The sequence below is a fragment of the Phaethon aethereus genome (genome assembly GCF_964289735.1).
Source record: "Phaethon aethereus genome assembly, chromosome: 2".
In the NCBI taxonomy this organism is placed as follows: domain Eukaryota; kingdom Metazoa; phylum Chordata; class Aves; order Phaethontiformes; family Phaethontidae; genus Phaethon; species Phaethon aethereus.
Genome location: NC_138582.1, coordinates 160228056 through 160248846, shown reverse-complemented (window position 1 = coordinate 160248846; position 20791 = coordinate 160228056). Strand labels below are relative to the sequence as shown.

The window sequence follows — 20791 nt, the reverse complement described above, 5'->3', positions numbered from 1 at the left end:
ATTTGATTATCTACAGTGGGAGACACCATGCAAGTGACAAGTACTGCATTTTAAACTTTAAAATCTTTTGTCATTAGTGAATTTATATTTCATATATATATATTTGATGTGATACTATCCACTCAAGATAATACAACACTTTTTTATATTAGCAAACATTTCAAGAATTTAATATTCTTGAATGTTTTTTCTCTTTTATACTTCTAAAGAGATCAAAATAAATTAAACGTTTTGTACATAATTACAGAAGAAGTAGTTAACTTATTTTATCTTTTTAGTTTAGTACAAAGATATTTGCAAGTTCATTGCCGAAATACACCTTATTTATAAATTTCTTCCATTCTAATGCTAACAGCAAAGGCTCTTTGGCCTTCGGGCTTTCAGCATCTCCAACAGAAAGCTGCAAGATTTCTAATTGAAAGGTGCTACTTTGGGTATTCTCGTCGTACCACTACATAGTTTCCTAACATGTGGGACCTAAAATGGCTTAAGCTAGTAATGGATCTGTATTCATCAGCTTTTTATGACATATTAGAACAAATGAAGAAAACAATTATTTGTATTAGTATGCAAATTGTTTTAAAAGAATCCATTTGGAGGGCAGAATAAAAAAAAATCTACTTCAGCTTACTTAATGTAAAATACAAAGCCACATTTACTCAAAAAGCAGTATTGTCCAATAAGCTAAAAAAAAAGTTTAAAATGGGCTTTTCCAACACACCGAAGGGCCTTACCCCATAGTCCTTCTTTTCTAAAATTTAGTGGTAAAAGAAAGCATTTCACATTTTATTTCCTGCCAATCATGACTGCTTTGAAAAGTCGTAATAGAAACAGTTCCATTCTGATGAGTGTCAGCATCTTATCTGCACACTTTTTTAGTGGACACCAAAAAATTTTATACATCTATGATAAAGTCCATGGAAGCTTTAAGGTACAAGACTACATGTTGTAGGCCACATAGATGGGATCTAGCTGGTCTGCCAAAAATCCATCTCGTAGGTGCATACGTTGTTTCTCTCCACGGGAGTTGATAGGAATTACACCAATGTCCACAACCACCACTACCCCTACAATCAGATAGTGTTCCTCCAGGACCACATTGGTGACCAAAGGAACCAGGTCCAAAGCTTCTTGCTCCGATCCATCCAGCTCAACAACAACGACCAATAAATTTGTCCAGGTAAACACCGCACTGGAACGAAAGAAAAAATAGTATTAGTTGTGGGGTTTTTTTACCCATTTCATTTTTTGTCCTTTTCATTCCACCTTGGTTACCTTTTCTTTCAACTCCTAGGGCTCTTTCTGTATGCTCACCACAAAGCATAAGTAGCAAGAGAGAACATGTCTGCAGGCAGGGGAAGAAGAGCCCCACTAGCTCTCACTTTAATATCGCCACAATATTAAAAGGCTAAACTTTACAGAAACTCAAGTCTGATCCTTGCCTGTCATGTAAGGAGGTAGTAGGACAACGTGTGGTTCCCTCTGAAGCCAGAGAGCTGTCACAGCACTGCTGCGTTCATGAAGGCACGCATGAGCGATGTGTGGGCGGAGGTGTCTTCTCTTCTCAGAAGAGCAAAGGAGGTTAAAAGAGGAGACAGTGATACAGCACCAAAGAAACACCAGTCATAGTCCAAACTGAAAGATCTTTGGTATAACTCTGCCTAGCGAAGGGTACGCAGCTCTGGGAACGTTCACATGACATACTGCAGGCTGTGCAGAGGTCCTGGGGTGGCTGGGGAGGGGTCTTCCTCGCTTGCACAGTCCTAGGCTAACATGGCTACGTGCCTTCTGGACTGGGCTGGCTGCTATCGAGACAGGTCAGAGCTCAGCACAAAAGAGCTGCAATTCTTCTGCACCAATTGGTTTATACAGAAATAAGCAGTGTCTCCATCTGTTTTATTTGGGCTGTGTTTTATTTCTGTCAGGTTTAAGGGACAGTAGGTTTTACATTTCTTACTAACACGTGAGATGGTCAAGGGAACATCATTATCACCTGTATCTCCTCTTTACTAAAAGAAATTTGTACCCCAAAATTTTGGTTAAGCCCTTGAGCTGAGGCAGGTAAATTTGGGTTCCTGCTACTGGGCATCTTTTCTGGATAAGGGTAATGCATTTATCCTTCCACATATGGAGGCTGGGAGGGTATGAAAGTCTGGTGTATGCTCTCCTCTGTCCTCCTCCTCATGTCTCAAATGCCTCCAAAGCCTCTAAGTCTCACTGGCGATCAGCAGGACTGAGGGCCTCATTCTTCCTTGCAGATTTTTAAGACACAGACAATGGTTATTTCTTCCTCTAACTTATTCCATAGCATAAAATAATATTCTACAAATGTAACTCATACATCAAGCCCTGTACTTTACCGTCCTTTACCTCATAAAACCAGGCAATAATTTCCCAGAACTGTCATGAGCATAAGCATCTGCAAGTTAATGTATTATGTATGTAAACCAACTTCAAAAAAAGCTACCTACCCTACGGTTAAGGCTTGACTGAGACAGAAGTGCACTGTTTTAGTCTACTAAGACAATTCTGAAAAATCGTGTACTTTGGAAACACATCTTACTTTGCCGAAAAGTTAGCTATGAAAATGTGCTCTATGTTGATGCTTAAGAGAATGAATTTGAGGAGAAAAGCACTTACTATTAAAAAAAATTAATCATTTTCAGATCCTGCCAAAGTCCAGGTTGAATTCTTATGTACTTATTGATCTGGAAAACTAACGGGCAGCCAAAGCAAGGCTGTGCAGGCTCCTTTTGACTTAGTACTGCTATTAAATGAATTTTAATTTGTTATTATGTTTTCACAGACATTCTAGTAAGTTTTGTTTAATGCGGAATATTAACAAAATGAAGTATCGGTCTGCACAGGTGACCATCTCCAGTGAGGTCCTAGAATTTTTATGGATTGCTGTACAAACATTTAAATTACAGAATCATAGAATCATCGAATCATTAAGGTTGGAAAAGTCCCCTAAGATAATCAAGTCCAAATTAGTATCTAAATTAGTATTATATACGTTTTAACAAAAAAGCCTGGGGAAGTTTTATTAAAATGTAAGTTAGCACTTGAAATCATGCCTTAAACCTACTGCTAGTTCGTTACTTGGGAAAGCAATTAATGGCAAGATTCAGGAGCAGGGCCCTAAAACATAGCTTAGGAGAAGTGAGCTTATCTGAGTTCAGAAGACTGATTCCCAAAGCTTTCATGAAGGTTCTATTAATCCCTACAGTCATCAACACTCCTAAGAGGGTTTCAATTTGATTTAAAACTCATTTCGTATGTCACGATTCTAACAACTCACTGGTGACCACTGTAAGTACAAGGAAATATTGCCCTTTATGTTCCCACCAGTTGAGTTGAAGATGTACTGGCCAACATGTATCACTTATGAATATATTAACTTTCTAACCCTGATGAATAAAAAAACCCAAAACCACAAACAAAAAACTAGGGACCCAGAAAGGTTGCACGTTCTCAAGAAATTATGGAGTCACACCCAACAGATGCAACACAGCCAATGCACTGAGCTGGGAATGTCCCCTCCTGCTGCTTCCATCCCACCAAATGCTTCATGAAAAACAAGAAAGTTGTTGAAACATCTCCAGAGAAAGAGGTCCATACTGGTTTTCTTCTCCAAATGTCTTGTGTAGCTTTACCTATTTGTCATTATGCAGAGAGACAAAACCACTTCTTAGGAAATTCCAGGAAGCTACGTTCTGTTCCTCTTTCAAGGGTTTGAAGTTTAAATGAGTCAACAACGTGCTTTAATTAAAACATATACACATACATTATTTCTCAAGATACTCTGCAATATTAAAAACACTTTCAAAAATGCCTGATGAAGTTATAAATCACAATAAAAACAGACTGTGCCACTCTTTTGCTTGTTATGTATTGAGACATGGGAAGTCTGGAGTTAGAAGTTGTTGATTTTGTGCTAAAATTTCTCAAGAGACAAGAATAATTTTAAATGACCTTTTAGATCAGATCCTCAATGACACAGTTGCACAGCAGGATCACCTGTCAGTCAACAAGTCACCGCTGTCCTCAATAGTGTTAAATGTTACAAAATGAGCATGTGTTTCTGGGAGGCTGAGGCTATTGACTGGACATATCAGTACCTTTTGTTTGCAATGGGTATCGATGCAGTTAAATCCTCAATGGGTCATTGAAACCAAAACAACAGTGGCCTCCAACAAGAAGGAGGCTCATGCCCCCATCCCAAGAAAGGTAAAGTATATTTAAAAAGAAAGATTTAACTGGCTGTTATTTTGTCAAGGGATGTTCCACAAAGACAAGAGGAGGATCTCTAATAGACGATGAAAGAGAAGTGAGAGAAGTCAAGGACAGTGAGGACTAGGACTATGAGTGAAAACTCTATGATGGTGGCTTGAGAGAGCTGTTAGGCAGAGCACTGGTTAGGAAGAGGTTGGGAACTGTGAGCAAACCAGATGTTGTCGCTCTGAACTACTGTGTGTCTGTGCAGAGACCACATCAGAGAAACATCTAACTCATCAGCAATCTCTCTTCTTTGAGGAGAAAAAAAACCCTGAAGACTTTAAATCTTGGCCTTTGGGCAAAGGGTAGTAATAGTACAGCGTGTTTTCTGAAATCTCACTCATGTGCCTTGTACATTATCACCCAACTACTGGGAAGGGTTAAGGCACTGAGAATTATGTGCATGTACTTTCACCTTCTTGCAGAAACCCAGTGGCCTTTTTCTTTCGTCCTCCCAGCTTACCCTAACCCTTTTTAGTTGCCACTATCCCACTCAAGATTTCCATGATAATGGAAGGAAAAGGATCGTCAAAGTGCTGTCAGTGGTCTTGCATAATTTACGCATTTCTGGCCACTGAAACCCATGATGACCATTTCTGCAGTGTGATATGGCTGCTTCATCCACTGCCCATGAGTTCACACTTTGAGGACACACAAATCTCTGACAAACAGGTACTGCTGAACACATCAATTTATGAATCTGTGGCCATCTTATAATAGAGCTGTCCCTAAATAGCTTGATCTGAAAACTTTCCATCCACTGCTGATATTGATCTGACACATTTTCAAGGAGAATTTCACAGCATAGCATCCTTAAAGTGTTCACACTAGTCTAAATGAGGACACAGAATCTGCCAGCCTGTGTAATGGCTAGCTGGCACAAGACCATACCAGCAGTAATAATGCTCTACGGAGGAGGCAATAAGGCAAAACCTCAGTTACAGTCAGCCAAGCGATTAACTGCCTTAATTTGAACAGACATTTAAGAAAAAGGCAAGGTGTTTTGACTAAAGAAACCAGTGCAGTCGCTGTGCTTCGTTATTAAGTTTACTGCTCCAGGCCACATCTTTGCAGCCAGGATTGAAGAGAAAAATGGAGAGTCATGTCTTATACTTGCTAAATTACTCTGGCTGTTGCGACAGGTTCATTTTAGTTAAAAGGAGAAGAGCTGAGCTGAGGTTATATCAAAACAAAACAACTACCTGAATCAGTCTTCTGATGCAAGAATAATGAAAAGCAATTTGTTCTCCTGTCGGCCTCAAGAAATGATTACCTGCTGTGTGCATGTGATGATGTGATACATTGATTAAGACAACATCATTATTAACTCATTGATATACTGTTTCAATTTCCATTGTGACCTTGATTTGATCACTGCTTGATTTATTAATAACAAATTCAAAAGTAACAGTGTGTTCACTAATAGAGTTTATTAGTGTGTTCATTTATTTGAAATGTTTGCTGGCTTACTCCTTCTAATAACAACACTCCTAAAGCTTGAACTCAAACCAGTTTGCTTTTTCTGGTTAGAATGTAAATCTCAAACTCCAAGAAACAGCTACTGACCCACCTGTGAGCTGCTTGGCTCTCTCAAATTAAAAGTTTAATCCTTCACTTGTACTTAAAACCACACAAAAAAAGAAACATAGTGAATGATCTTAACAGAAAACAGTCCTTCCTGATTAAATCTGTTTGTGAAAAGTTTCATCCTAAGGACATATTTACAGCTGGGTTATAAATCCTGTGACCATCCTGACAGGCCATTTCCTGGATCAATTGCAGTAGCCAGGAAAAAAACTCAGACATTATAGATATTTCAGCTTTATATAAGGGCCCTGGTGTTATATAATCCTTACCATTCTGTGATGCTCTTGTGTGCTCTAATTACAGAGGTTTCAATATCGATCGGATGGTATCTCATCCCTCGTAACTCCATGGCTTCATCTAATGCACCCACAACATAAAGTGCATCATGGCGTTCTGGTTTTAAGGAAAAAAAAAAAAAAAGATTCCATTCTCCAGTACATTAAATTACAAAAATGTTCACCATAATAAGTAAGTAAAATAAGTATAACATTTATAAGTTATCCTCAAATTTCTGAAACCCCAAAGTGATTTCTGAACTAATGAGGATTTTCCATTACTGAAGTGCAATGCAGAGCAAAAAGCAGAAGAAAGGAAGGCAGAAACACTACTCCCATTTGAAGAAGAGAAAGTTGGGAGTCTTCATCCAAAGACAGAGGTATAAATTCCTGTTTTTCTCCCAGGTGGATGCAGAACAGACTCATTCTTTTTTAAGGTGCCCTAAACAGACAATAGGCTCCTTGTTTCTCTCTCTTGCTTTTGAAAGAGAAAGGAATGGATGGATTTGACCCTAAAAGTATGGGTGATGTTCTTCCAGTACCTTTGAGATGGTCAGTACTGATGCTTAAGGTGTATTACAAAGGTGTTTATAAACTAAAATATGTGCTATGTGCCAGATAGCAAATTGCTCATTCAGACAAATGGCAAGCTCTGAGGCATAATGCTCTTATCCTACAAATTTTTACTGACTAAAGAAATAAATGAGGCTGAAATGACACTTTTAAAAAGATATTAGGCTGATAATGAATGACTGCATGTCCTCCATAAAGAAATAATATTCACTAATAGACTTAAAAACAGATAACAGGCTCTTTTCACATTAATTTAGATAGTTGCACAGTGGTAATGTAATGGCAATATAACCTCTACCAGTAATAACAGGCAGAGAACTTTCTGCACTGGGAGCTAAAAGTGAGAGGAGAACGGAGACTTAGCAGCTCTTTGCCAGGAGAAGATTTAAGCCATTTGGATGCTTCAGTTACAACATCCTCAGAGAATCCTGAATTTGCTCAAGGCTGGGCTATCATTATGAAATGAAAAAAGCCTGTGCAACTGAAAGTCAATGTCTTCAGGAAGATGCTAATGTCGGGACACAAACAGCAGTCGTAATCCACAGTGATTACTAAAATGCTTTGAGATTTGATGAATTCATTCTGTGGCTGAATAGTGGCTATTCTAACTGCAGTGGCATGGGGGCCTGGGGATCGCCGGGAGGTGCTTGCAGCGCTGCCAGCAACCTTACTTTGCCAATAGCCTCGACTGCCACCTCAGCCAGCCATCGCTCGTGGCACCGTGCTCAGAAAACACCACAGGAAAGTAATGTTTTCCCAAGCAGAGAATGTGTGTGCCTGGCAGCGCTGCTTTGCTTACGTGTGTACATGAGATAAGCAATGTCATAAAAACAAATAACGAAATTCTGTACGTTCCCAACAGTAAACCCAAACACCCCGTAGCTTCTCCTGCAGGCTACTACTTGTATCACGTTTCAGTAACCGTCCCCACAGGTTTAAAGACAGGGAAATTTGAGAAATGGACAGCTTCTGTAACTAAGTTTGTAATAGAGGAATGATCAAAGAAGGTGGTCATCACAGGAGGGACAGGGCTCAGACTCACAACAAGACTTTTTCTATCTGCCCAAATGCGTTCCTGCGGATACGACTGTGAGAACAATTGGTGGCATTTTAAGCTGCATTTTGTGTTTTTCAAGCTGAAGCACTTGGCACATTAACAATGCCAACAAGTCACTGGTGGGGGGGCTTTATAGCACCGGAGGTATGGCAAAGGAAAAGCAACTTTCAGAAGGCAAATCTTGCCCTCTGTTTTATTTTTTTTTATTATTTTAACTAAGGCTTTTTTGCAGTTCTACAGGTTTCACAGGTGGAACACGTCAGGTAGCACAGGCCAAAAGACACTGTGTCAGCCTCAAAATAATCCATATTATGTGCATAGACCTAGATGACGAGAAAGCTCTTACCTCCGTTTGCATCTGTGAGTTCTGTTCTTCTCAGGAACCCCAAATAGCCAGTTCGAGCCCATATAGTCTGTGTGTCTCCAAAGCTGAGTCTTGAATTAAAATGATCTGATTGCAAAGATTCATCTCCATAGATGGTAAAATACCCACTGGCATTGTGAGTGCTGTGAACCCATATCTAAGTTAAAAGCAATTATACTGGTATTAATTAAAGTAGCTTTCCAGAATGAAGCATTATGTAAAATTCTTGATGCAAATAATTTTAGTCATAATGATACTATAATGCCTTTTAAGACTGTTTCTGAACCCATAACTGACCCAGTTTTAGGCACAGAAACCCAAGTCTAACCTCGCTGAAGTCGGAGCGCGGATCTGAGCTGTGCCTGGTGGAGAGGGATGCCGGACTCACGGCTGCAGGGCACACCTGCCTTGCAGCCCTCTGGCCCCAGGTCAGCTGGCGACCTGCGCAACCTCCTTGAACGGCTCAGCTAGCTCTGAGGTCTGCTTGGTTATGGCAATTTTCAGAAAGGCCTATAAACCACAGTGCTCTTTCCATAGTCCCCCAGGTTCAGTGTATTTACTCCAGCAGGGCATCCTCCATGAGCACCAGACAGATTATTTTTAAGGGTGAGGCCAGGGACCTTCACCTACGGAGAAGGATGCGCTTCATCTAACTCAAGGCATCATGGAAGTTTTTACGATTTCATAGTAATGAAATCTTACAGATGAATCTCACAAATTAGATTGTAGTTTTAATCCTGACTAAGCAAATTCTTCATTTTGTTAATTAGATCTTTAATTTTTCATTGAAAATAACATTTTTTTCTCTCTCTAGAAACATAAAATAAATTGGAAAAACATATAGCCTTGCTCAACTCCGCTAATGAGAATACTTCAGTGTGTTGAAGCACAATGATTATAAAGAGAACAGCACTAGAAAACCATCTAGCTGAAATTAGACTAATCAATACACTTATTTTTTCATGTAAGTTTCCATCAGAATTACTCAAGCACCAAGTAGAAAATACAGTTAGAAAAAGCAGATTTTTGTTGATTTTTTTAACAAACCTGAGCTATTATTAGTATTTATCAAGTACGTTACTAACAATTTTAATGATACAGATGTCATGCCACATACTTCATATACTATTAAGATCTGTAGAATTCACAATTTTCTTAATTGGGCATTTGATAAGACGTATTATAGGAAGCCATTGGCATATATGATGATAGCTTTATCTCTGCAATTTAGTTCAGAGCATACAAAGGTTAAGTTTTCACCACTCACCTCACCAAGATGAGAGTCTCCTAAGGGTCCCTTTGTTTCTGGATTAGCAATAATGATGCGTACTCCTGGGAGGATCTATTGAAAGAAAACATGAGGCAGTAAGAAAGCAGATACTGCTTACGCAGTCATCCCCGAAAAACCTTAATTAGAAACGAAAAGAAATCCTTAAAAAATTAAAGTAGACTTATAAAAAATTAAAATAGTCCATAAATGTAATAAATTCTGAGATATCTGGGAAATGCTACAAAACCTCATCTCTTTGCAAAGAGATCATTAAAATAATTTTTAATGATCATCATCATTAAAAACTCCTCAGAAATCAAATGTTCACCTACAATACAAAAATCCTACCGCATGGCCCAAGTCTCTAGAACGGCCCTAATATACATTAGAATAGCAAAAAACAACCACCTAGCCACATGAGACTTTGGTCTGAAACAAAAAGAAAGCCAGAGGCACCTCCCCAGAAGGAGGCCCTGCCAATGACTGCATGTAATGGACGTTCACCCTACAATAGAAAAGGGAGCGTCCCCTGACCACGAGTGCTTGCAAAGCTATGGTCAGAAAGCTTTAGATGAACATCCACAGCGTGAAGGGCAGCCAGTGAGCAGGGAGTGCCTCGGTGCTGCAGCGACGGCACCTCTCCTTTCTCCCAAAGGCAGCGCACGCATAGCAGTAGACCTCGGTCACCGGCGCACGGCCAGAGAGCGCAGCCCGGGACAGAGCGGAGAGCAGCACCCCGTCTCTGCATGCCGGTCCTGTGTCCGCACCCTGTCCCCAGAGCCGTGCCACCCACCCGGACCGTCCCTCTGCAGGGGATATGAGCACAGCGTAGGTAATCTTGCACCGGTTCTCCGTGCAGATGGGTCTACATCAATAAAACTGTCATCACCAGAGGCACATTTGTTGGCTGTTTCAAGACTGAGATGTGGAGGATGAAATACCTTCTTTTTGCATAAAACAAGAAATGCTTTTTGCATAAAAGAGGGAGGTACAGCTTCTGAGGGAGGAGTAATGCACTGGTTACCACCATCGTGCCATAACCTCAACAGCAAAGAAAGGTCTTCGGTCTGCACAGCTGATAAAGCCTTTCTCAATACTACATTCACGTAAAAATGAACAGAAATGGAAATATACAGAAAATGTTTATCACAAAAGGTACGTTTAAATCTTCTTTCAGTACTTACTTTTCCTGACTCCATGAGGGGCAAACTATGTGGAGATCCTCTTTCAACTAAACGAACTCTGTAAAATATATGTAAAAATAATATGCATAATACATGGTTGTGTTTATTTGCTTTTCATTAACATTTATTTCTAAAAGGAATGGTTAATGGTCGCAGAGATTAATGTTATTTTTGGAACAGATGAAGCTTATATCCTGTAGAACATAATCAGGCCCAATATTTAATCTTACTCAAGAGTTACAGCTGGGAAAATAATGAAAAAAAGATGTGTGTGAATGTTTTTTTAAATATTAAATTCTTCAAATGTAGTTGGTGCCTTTTATTTGGTTTTGATAGACTTTTGTAAATGGAATTCCATGCACAAATTTATGTACAACAAGAGGAATCTAAAATATTGATTTCCCACAAGAACATCATAAATGCCAGGGCACAGTCACAAAAGCATGTGAGCTGAGTGAGCAACCACATTCCACGCGTAGCTAACAGTTAAATTAAAAGTCATATCAAAATAACTCATAACCTGGCCTCAGCTTCAAATCTGCATTTGCAATCTTTTAATTATTTTCAATGGACAGTAGTTGATAAACATTTTAATGTTAAAAAAAAAAAGAAAAATGTTTACTGAGGTCAGACCCTTTCTCCGAGTGTGGCTTTCTGGTCCTCTCTCTTCCTTTCTTAGATAAATTATTTTCCCACTACAGGAACAGAAATGGCAGCTCTCCTTCAACGGTATGATGGGCTGGAAGGGAATTCCTCATTTAACCTTAGAAAAGTACTCAGCAGGTTAGAATGAGAGAGACTTTAAAGTCCTAAAATAGCTGATGATCTCAGCCAGTACATGGTGAAGATAATTTGGTAACATCTGGGCATTCCTGTATCCTAAGTGAGATACTTAAAAGCTGTAACAGCCCATGAAAACCTTAAACTTCCCACTTCTGAACATTTTTCATAATCTACTTAACCAATCTAAATCTGGATTTCTGTCGAAAGAGTTGTTCTTACCCCTTTCTTCCCCTCAGCTCTGTGATTAGAGAGAAAAAAAACACCACAAGATGCCTAAAAACCAACCCTGTAAAAGGTAAAGATGAAACATCAAAAGAGAGGAAGGCAGAGGTCGGAGTGGATGGGTGGAGAACTGGATCTGGTTAAACTGATTGTAAAACTGCAGTCTGTTAGGAGCAGTCACGATAGATCTTTTTTGGACTGTTTTGAGGTCTTTTTATAGACAGATACTGCAGTGCTCAGTTTTGGAAAGGAAGGATGAGACACAGAGAGACCTCAGCTAGAGGTCCCTTTGGAGAAGAAGAAAGCTTTGGCAAGTTCAGCCCCTAAACATAAGGAAGATGGAAAAAGATATTCCTCCTTTTTTTTTTTACTATTTCTTTGCTCCAGAAGTCTTCTATAAAAGCTGGGACTGTCAAGGTCAAGGCAGGAATAGTGAATAGTATTTTATCTGCAGTTCTGGAAGTGTCTCAACCTTGATGGACAGGGCAGGGCTAAGCTCTGAGGCACTGCACAGCAGTGCAAACAGTTCCTTGCACTAACAGCAAGAAATATAACCCAAATACCCAGCGATGTCAGAGTGCTTTTCTGTATCACTTTGAGAGGAAAAGGAGGGAAAGCGCCCTACAAGGGGCACTGCCTGGAGCAGGCACAGTTAGGAAGCTGCAGCCTGACCTGCTCTCCCGCAGGGTGCGTTAAGAGGAACCACCCTGCAGTGTGGTTCGACTGCCACAAAACTCCCAGACAGAGCCTGTTGCTCTACTTACCACTTCCGTGTGTTACCTTCAATTTTGTATTGTCCTTACTGCTCTCAAACCTCTGTTGTATTACAGGCATACACACGTGCCCCTGTTTACTACATCATTTTCTGCTGAGCTTCCCGCTAGCTGACGAGCAGTAGGGCCACCGCTGGCTTCACAGCAAAAGACGTGAAGCTGCAACATCCATCTGTTCAACCAGGGCAGCAGAAACCCAGGCCACAGGAACTTCACTAGAAGGTGTACATGCACGGCTAAATTAATGCTACTCTATAAAGGGTATGCCTACATAAGCCACACGTGCGTCGCTGTTCAAATCGTAAGCTAAATCACAGGTATTTAGGAGTATGTAGCAAAGGCTTTAAAAATAAACCCGTGCATATTGAACAAAAATAATGTATTGCAAAACCCAGTTGTTACTAATGCCTGTATTTCTGCCTTTTTATATATCTTTGTTTTGTAAAATCCATATTAGTGTAGAAATAGCAAATGCCTTTAACTGACTTCTTCCAAACAACTGATATCTCCGATCTTTAGATACGTATTTGCAGACAGGTAGCCGTTCCTACAAGAACTAGTCATCGTCTCAACCACTTGGTATGTCCTTTAACAGAGTTAGCTAATTTATTTACCAACATTATTTATTTATTTACCAACATTATTTATTTATTTACCAACATATATTACCAACATAAATAGATTTAGTCTTAAAAAAGAGACAATTGAAAAGACTTCAGCCATATGCAGTGGTAAGAAAGATGGCGTAACAAAGGTCTGGAAATACTTAATGTGAATTTAAGGTTGGTTCAAAACCAATTTGGTTTGGATAACAGTAGCAATAAACCCCTGGGGCAGGAAAAGAGTATGTCAGAGCTGCCCACAGATTCTGTTGGCCTTTGCTCCTTACCTGTTATTAAGATATGCCTCAATGAAGTGTTGCTGAACTCCGGGCCTAGCAGAAATCACATATAATAAAGCTATACATTCAACAGTCAATGAAGCGACTACTGGAAATGAATCAACATTCATAAATCCGACCATCTCTCTCCTCTTTGCTTTCAGCATCTGTGCCTCCCACCTTGTTCTTATTATCACTAGCATATTCTTCTAGTTCCCTTCTCCACCTATTTCCTTTAATCTCGTCTGATTTTTTAGCACATGCCGATCCAGAAGGCGCAATTTCGCAGTTTCCAATTCTGTTAAACCTCTCCCACTCTGTGCTTTCCACCTCACATCCCTACAGAGTTATTACAGCAGCGCGCTAAACATAGAAACAGCTTCTCCTGGAGGTTTTCTGCAAGGGCCCTGTTAGTGCTCAAAAACTTGGACTCCCTTTAAAAAAGTTTCTGCTAAGCTCACAAACCATTTGGGAACATGCTGTAAAACCTCTAACAACTCTGAAACGATAAAAGATATTTTGCCACAAAGAGATTTCAAAAAAATAGAAGTAAAACATTAGATTCTGATGTTACCGACTCCTGTGTGCATACTTAATTTTAAATGCGTAATAGTCTTATTAACTCTGCTGGGACTAGTACTGTGAATAAATTATGGACATTAGGCAATAATTTTTAAAAAGCATTTTACTGTGCCTCAGCATAAAATAATTCAATTGTTCCCAGTCTTCCCCAAGAGATTTCCCTTTTTCCACTGACAAACACAGACAGCAGACACGATTGAAAACTTCTTCACCTCCCCTCTGGAGTGAGCAGCATCGCTACCAAGGCTGGTCTGGCAGGCAAGGTAAAAAGGCAGAGCACAGGGCCCGTCAGATCCTGGAAAATCAACACCTCTGAATTACCCAGGTGATGCCGGCAAAGAAACCCACGGCTCCTTACAGCCTGCTTAGGACAACGTTAGTAAACCTTCTCCAAATTCACAAATAATCGTAATGTCCTCCCAGACAGCAGAGGTCCAGAAAGGGCAAGTCCTGTTTCTCTGCAGCGCTCCAGCCATTCTTTGGTAGAGTGAAAACAAGTTCTTACAAAGTCAGTACAGAGCCTTCCCGCTGCTTTCTGCTTTCTTCTAGGCGTGCTGGAACAGGCAGAGGACAACATGTAGTAAAGCCAGCCTGGGCAAAGAGCCTGAAAATCAAGTGGATGGGAGAAAAATGCTGCCCTTGGGCGTGAAAGCTACTTTTGCACCTTCTGGTGGTTTGCAGCCAAGCTGAGAGGGAAAATATGAATGAGTGACCCAATGCAGGGCAGACATGGACTTCCTCTCCCACCAAAATGTCTCACTGGAGGGGAGAGGCAGAAGATGTTTAAGAGTCATTGCACTGCTACGAAGCTATAAGCAACGACGATAGGCAATGAAGCTGTAATATTTGTATAGTATAAGACAGTGTAATTTTTAGAATTTTCTTCACTTGTTCCTAAGAATCAGTCTTTTTCCTCAAAAAAACTCTCTAACTAGAGATGTGCAGTTGAGAAAGCTGCCTATGTTTCAAAGTTTGACTACTGGGACTTAACAGGGAATGCAGCTACAACACCAGTATGTGCTAAACCTCTTCTTCTTACAATTTAATACATCGGACAGATTTCACCTCCTTTAAATCAAACACTTGCTGTAGAAAAGTAGGACTGAAATCTGACTTCAGAATGAACACTGGCAAGCTATAACTAACTGGCATTGTCATTGCTGTGCAGCATGTGAGGGATATCGAAATACAGTAACAATGTCTTTCTGCCCAACTATCTTACATGAAACTGCAAGTTTTGTTTATGTTCCTTTTTAGATCTGGTCCGTTTGGTGATGAAAACTCTCCAAAGTATATTCCACAGCTTGCTAGTATTTCGCACTAATCAGAGAGTTTGTCAGCAGAGCTATTAACTGCTGCTTTGGGAATCTGCAGGGGCTGGAGTGTGCAGAGTGGTACTAACCAACCAGGCAAACTTTCAAAGCTGGCTGTGCTGTTGCTCTGAGAAAGACTTTGGATTCTGTGATTCTAATAGAGATGGAAAGAAGCTATTAGGTCATCCAAGCCTCGCTCCCTGCCAAAAAAAGACTGTTCCCTGCAGTGCACTTTTGAGTGCTTTGTCTACTCCTGTTACAGTATTTCAAATGATGGGGCTTCTTCTACTTCCCTTCAGAGTTTATTTCTCAGCTGAACGTATTTCATAGTCAGGAACCTTTTTACTGTGGTGCTTGGTACAAACTGTTCTTAGCTTCCTCTTGTTATCTGTAACTAGCTCTCCACGTCCAGTTCAGAAGAGATTTTCCCACTGTCCCTTTTCTTTTTAAATGTAACGCAGCTGAAGCGTTTGCCTTTTACCCTAAAACTTGGACAAAAACCACATCTTCAACTTTTTTCTTCCCTTTATAGACATTTCCACAAGCTGACCATGGTAACTGCCCTCCTCCTCCTTGCCCGTGTGCCAGCATCTTCCGCTGTTAGCCAGACTTGGGTACTGAAGCACTGCATCTTCCATCACCTCAAGCTCTTACTTCCCTGTCTACCCTATCGACCCTTAATTCTTCTTCCTCCTGCCTTGAGCGGTCTGTTCTCACACGATGCCGTTTTGCAGTCATGCCAGCTTGGAAGTCCAGCTTTTTGGTTTGTTAAATATATTCAGTGGGCTATTTTGCACACTAATTTATTTCAGTAACTGTTTAGGATGCTGCCACTCTTGAAAACCTTCAGCAAAAAAAAGTAGAGGAAACCAGATGGGACGTGATACAAGTATAACCTAACATATATTGAAAATACACTGTATATAGAGAAAATACCAGTATATGCATCCTAAGTCCCCTCCTTGTCCATAGCCTTTCTGTGGCAGAAAGAAACAGCTGATGGTCTCTTTGGTTTCATTCCAGTCCTATTTCTTAAGTTTTCCTGCTAATCGTCATCTTTCACTAGAAGTTGAGCTTGTGAGGGAAAAGTGGCTATTCTCCTATTCTGCAAGAAATTGATGTTTTGAAATTTTTTGTGTATTAAACTGGAAAAAAAAAGTGAAATATGGAAGGAAGCTGTAAACTGAATCTGAAAGAAAAAATGTTGCAGGTCAGCAAAGGAGGTTACTTATGTTTAGTGTTTCAGTTTTTTGTTTTGTTTTGAAGTTTAAGTTAATTAACTCTCCAAACTGAAAATACTTAAACCACCATCATCAGCAAAAATGCAAAAGTTAGAGTGTTTTGACCACTTAGAGAGGTCTATCTTTTTCCTTAAGCTGGAAAAGATCTCTTCTGATTTCAACAACATGGTCTTTTCTGGTGAAAAAAGACAACCACCTAATTCTTTAGAAATTTTAACCAAAATCTAGTTGTAAGGCATTTAATGCCAGAGAGCACATGTGCTTTCGTGTGGCTATACCCACTGCACAGTGATTTCCCAGTTCTGACTACAATGGCCAGAAACTATTGCCATCATCAACACCTTTCAGATATATATATAGAGAGAGATATATATATCACTGTCTAATGTTGAGGTGGTGCCTGAGTAAGACTGACAGTGGGAAATGGCTGATGAAGCCTGTTCTGATTTTCTGTTGTTAAAGGAAAGATGGGCACTGTAGGTAACAGTGGGATCCTGGGCAGGGGTCAGGGCTCTTTGACACTCAAGACTTTCAGTGCATCTTCTCTTTACTCAAATAATAAAATATTTCTACAAGAACTATTCCAGAATTTACAAGTCAATGAGGTCATTCTACCAAAAAATGGAACCATGGATCAAAGAACATAAGCTCTGCCTTACAAAATGACATACCCAGTTCACATAGCCAGATCAGAAAAGTAAGAAAACGGCATAGCTGAACCCACGCTGAAGGGAAAAATCTAGATAATGAAAGAGAGTTTCCCTGCATCTTCCTGATTTCCTCAGAGCAGTTTTCCTTCCATTACACGACAAATTCAGATAATGGATAAAGATAACTGATACTGAAAAAGGGAGGTTTTGGATTGAGGCAAACTTCAGCCAACAAAATGAACAACCATTACATCTTCCATATGTCTAGGACATATTTTAATCCTGCTAATTCTATAATCAACAAGTTCAGTTAAAGAATTAGCACTAAATCATTTCCTTTAATGTAAAGACTTTTCTTCACTATAAACCTAAATTATATTTCATGTCCCCCAAATTCCCTGAGGTCAAAAGCTTCCAATCCTTCAGATGCCTGAACAAAGAAGCAGAAACGGTTACACAAGGGTTTAAGACAGTTCAGAAAGTTGCAAAGGGATTGAAATGAAGCAGGAATTCAGGTCCAGGAAGGGGATATTCAAAGCTTCAGAGCTTTGGGATCTGAAAACTTTTTCAGCTAATTGAATTACCCTATTTGTTGTTAACAAATGATGGAAAGAAATTTAGTTTCCCCAATGCAATATGAGTATTTTATATTCATACAATATTTTCAAAGGTAAAATTTCTGAAATCAAGTCATTCGCTTTTACCTGCCTCCTTATCTTTCTAAAAGCTTCAAAATTCACACCACCAGCTGACTCATGGAGCAGGCACCCTGTGTTTTTGGGGAAGAACTTGCAGAAAGTTCTCTCTCCTTAACAAACACCAGGGAGACTTGCTGTGCATGGAAAACTTCAACACCCGGAGCTGATTTTTTCAGTTGAATTAGGATGGCAGATTACTGCTCTGAAGAAACAGTCAGTGGTGCCACGAGCAGCCGTGCATTGTACCCCTGAAGGCACTGAAAAGGGACTTTTCCCAGGAGACTTACTGGGAACCCTGGCTGAGCTTCACAAGACTCTTCACGTAAGTAAGCTCATCTGCCAACAGACACTTCTAGTATATCTAATATAAAGAATGGTATGTAAGGCTTGAAGTCATATGTTAAGAGCTATTGAAAAGAGCTATTTAAGAGGATGTTACATCTCTAACGAAGTCAGTAAAGATGTTTCATTGTTTTTCAGAGCTCTCCTTCCCAACCCTAACCATTCAATATTCTTACAGCCAGAGACTCCACCGACAGGAGCTGAATGAGAGCCTGAGGCTAGCAATGCTGGAGTGGGTCCCAAAGGTGACAGAGCCCATTTCCCAGGGCTAAGGCCAGTGTAGCACCCTCTGCTGAGCTATTCACAGCAAAAAACTGTCAGCGTGTGGGACAGCAAGGGTTCTGTCCTCCTGCAAAGGCGGGCAAGAGAAGAGGGGAAAGGAAAGAGGGATGGAAAGTACTTAAGAAACTCCATCTCTTACAGCACACCACAGTCTGTGGCTAGGTCTGCAGAAACTGCAATGGCTTGCTCTAAATTTTTTATGTATTCATTAAGTATTTTGCCTTCAAAAGCAGGTGTCTCCATTGTGAAATGCACTCTAAGGTAGCAGTATGAGAAAGCAGCACTCCTTCCACCACTGCTGAAACATTAAATGTACTCTATGCTGATCACTCTCGGCATTTTTAAAGAATGACTGTTTAGTGCTCTATTAGTAGTATATACCAAAAGGAGGGAAACAAAGCAAATCATGCTTCAGAATACACTACCTGTAAAAATCAAATATATAACACACTTTATTTGTAAAGAAAATGGAAGAATGAAAATTCTATTTTTTTAAGACATTCCTGTAACTGTATGGTTAGACTCATGGCAAACTCTGGGAGAGAGAAAGAAAGAAGTATAGCTTGTAGGATAAAAAAGGAAGAGTTTTTAATAAATCTTCCTCAGAAATGTAAGCAGCCAGCTTCCTTTATCAGTTCCCAGCCTCTGTAAGGACCATGATTGAAAGAGGAGGACCTGTAACACCAAAGCAGCTTAGTATACTCTGAAATAGGAAATCCCCTTTTTTAACAGCATCAGACATTCTTCAGGAGTAAAAATGCTGGTGTATTTTCGTAAGCTGAAATGTTATTGGGAAATTTAAAACTGGTTTGTAAAAACAAACAAAAATGGAACCATTTTCCATCTAGTTCTTTTACACATGCAAATGGCACTTGCAAACAATTACACAAATGTACAACTGCAGTACAGCTACTTTCCTGGAAAGCTACGGCTTTTTGTTTTCCCTTTGTCTCTGTCTTGCTTGGTACACATTACAGTATTCTCTTTCCCCTAAGCCCTCCAGGGAAATGTAACTGGAATTTCTTGATTTGTAGTTGAAGTATGCTAACCCACATCCTCTTTCAAAAACCACATTTAAAGCCAACTCTTGTCCTGTTCCACTAAAATCACTACGGTCCCTTGAAGAAAAAATAGACTTGTTTCAAGGGAGGAAATTCTTGAAGAGCCAGTAATCTTGCCTTAAAAAGGCTTAAAAAGCACAGAAATAGCTTTGTAGGGCTCCCAACCTGCTAGTTTAGTCTCACAGCTCAGACTGACTGGGACGAGAGCAGGTGACTTCCTTCCTATCTGAATGTTATTTGAAGTTTGTCCCTTTCTCCTGCTCTGCAACAGAAGTTGCTTTATGCCTGGAAACATGAAGCATCTTTCAAAACTTTTATAATAGGTACATTTACAAATTTGGTTATAAGTCTAGATCCCCATACATAAACAGTACAGCCCCTTTAGATGATGCTCTGAACAGTTTGTTCCTCTTCAGTTTCCCAAGTTGTCAGCTTATTCCTAGTCACTGACTATCCAGCATGCAGAGGTTAACCAAGTCTCTTGATTCGTCCCCTGATGCAGGCAGGAACGGCAAGAGAGAACCTTTCATCCATGCTAGACAGACCAGAACTTCTCCTCTAAGTCAGAATTGGAAGTGTTGATATGATGCTTATCATTCTCAATAAACTTTTCTTTCTGGGAGATTTGTTTCCCATAGATCAGAAAAAGTGCCAATGGGATTTTTGAGACAGCAGCATTTGCATGGCAGAAACAAAACACAATGCCACTATAAGGCCAAGGCTGTATCTTCTCCCGAGCAAAAACATGAAGGGCAAGGAGAGTTTTGCCAGTACCATGACAGACAGCTTAAGCTCACTAATGAGATTCTGCAAGTTAATGGGAAAATGCCCTAAAGCCATACGATTTGACAAAGACTCCACAAAATCAAACTGCATTGTAACTTACCATACTTAAAACTTTGAGGGACTTAGGTTTTATTTTAAAGACCTCAACCTCGCCTCCTCTCAACTGAGTAACCTCTTCTACTGACTTCACAGGGGTGAAAGGCTTTTAATTTTTTCCATGAAAAACCTGTCTCTCTAATAATAGGAAAACCCCCAGATAGTTAAACAACAGACAATCTAAAAGAAAAGCATGGGTAATGTGTGAAACCTGGAATTAGAGCTACCCATATGAGAAGATCCTCAAAGCTCAGGATGACTGGAATGGCACTGCTGGAGGTGGGACTTGACACAATTCAGCTTGTAAAAGAGCTCATTGCGTACGAAGCACTGGTGGCTTTCTGAGGCCAATGACTTGTGAGGTCTGTGTTTTGAACTCTTTGCCAGGTATAGAGCACTTCAAACCTCAAAATACTCTACTCACGTTACCTACTCAAGGTAAAAGGTGGCTGTATGTCAAAGGGGGCAATAATAGTTTTTAATTACTCCTTTGG

At 40.0% G+C, this 20791-nt stretch overlaps 1 protein-coding gene across 1 annotated transcript in view; it reads right to left on the bottom strand.

Annotated features, from left to right (window-relative positions):
* Positions 1-939: 939 nt before the first annotated feature.
* DIP2C (disco interacting protein 2 homolog C) overlaps positions 940-20791 on the bottom strand; it is a gene marked incomplete at both ends in the record, with an annotated part of 330160 nt that continues 310308 nt past the window's right edge. The window contains 5 exons of the mRNA XM_082015390.1: positions 940-1192; positions 6135-6258; positions 8117-8291; positions 9402-9476; positions 10589-10646. Coding sequence (XP_081871516.1) covers positions 940-1192; positions 6135-6258; positions 8117-8291; positions 9402-9476; positions 10589-10646 — 685 coding nt within the window. The remainder of the gene's footprint in view (positions 1193-6134; positions 6259-8116; positions 8292-9401; positions 9477-10588; positions 10647-20791) is intronic.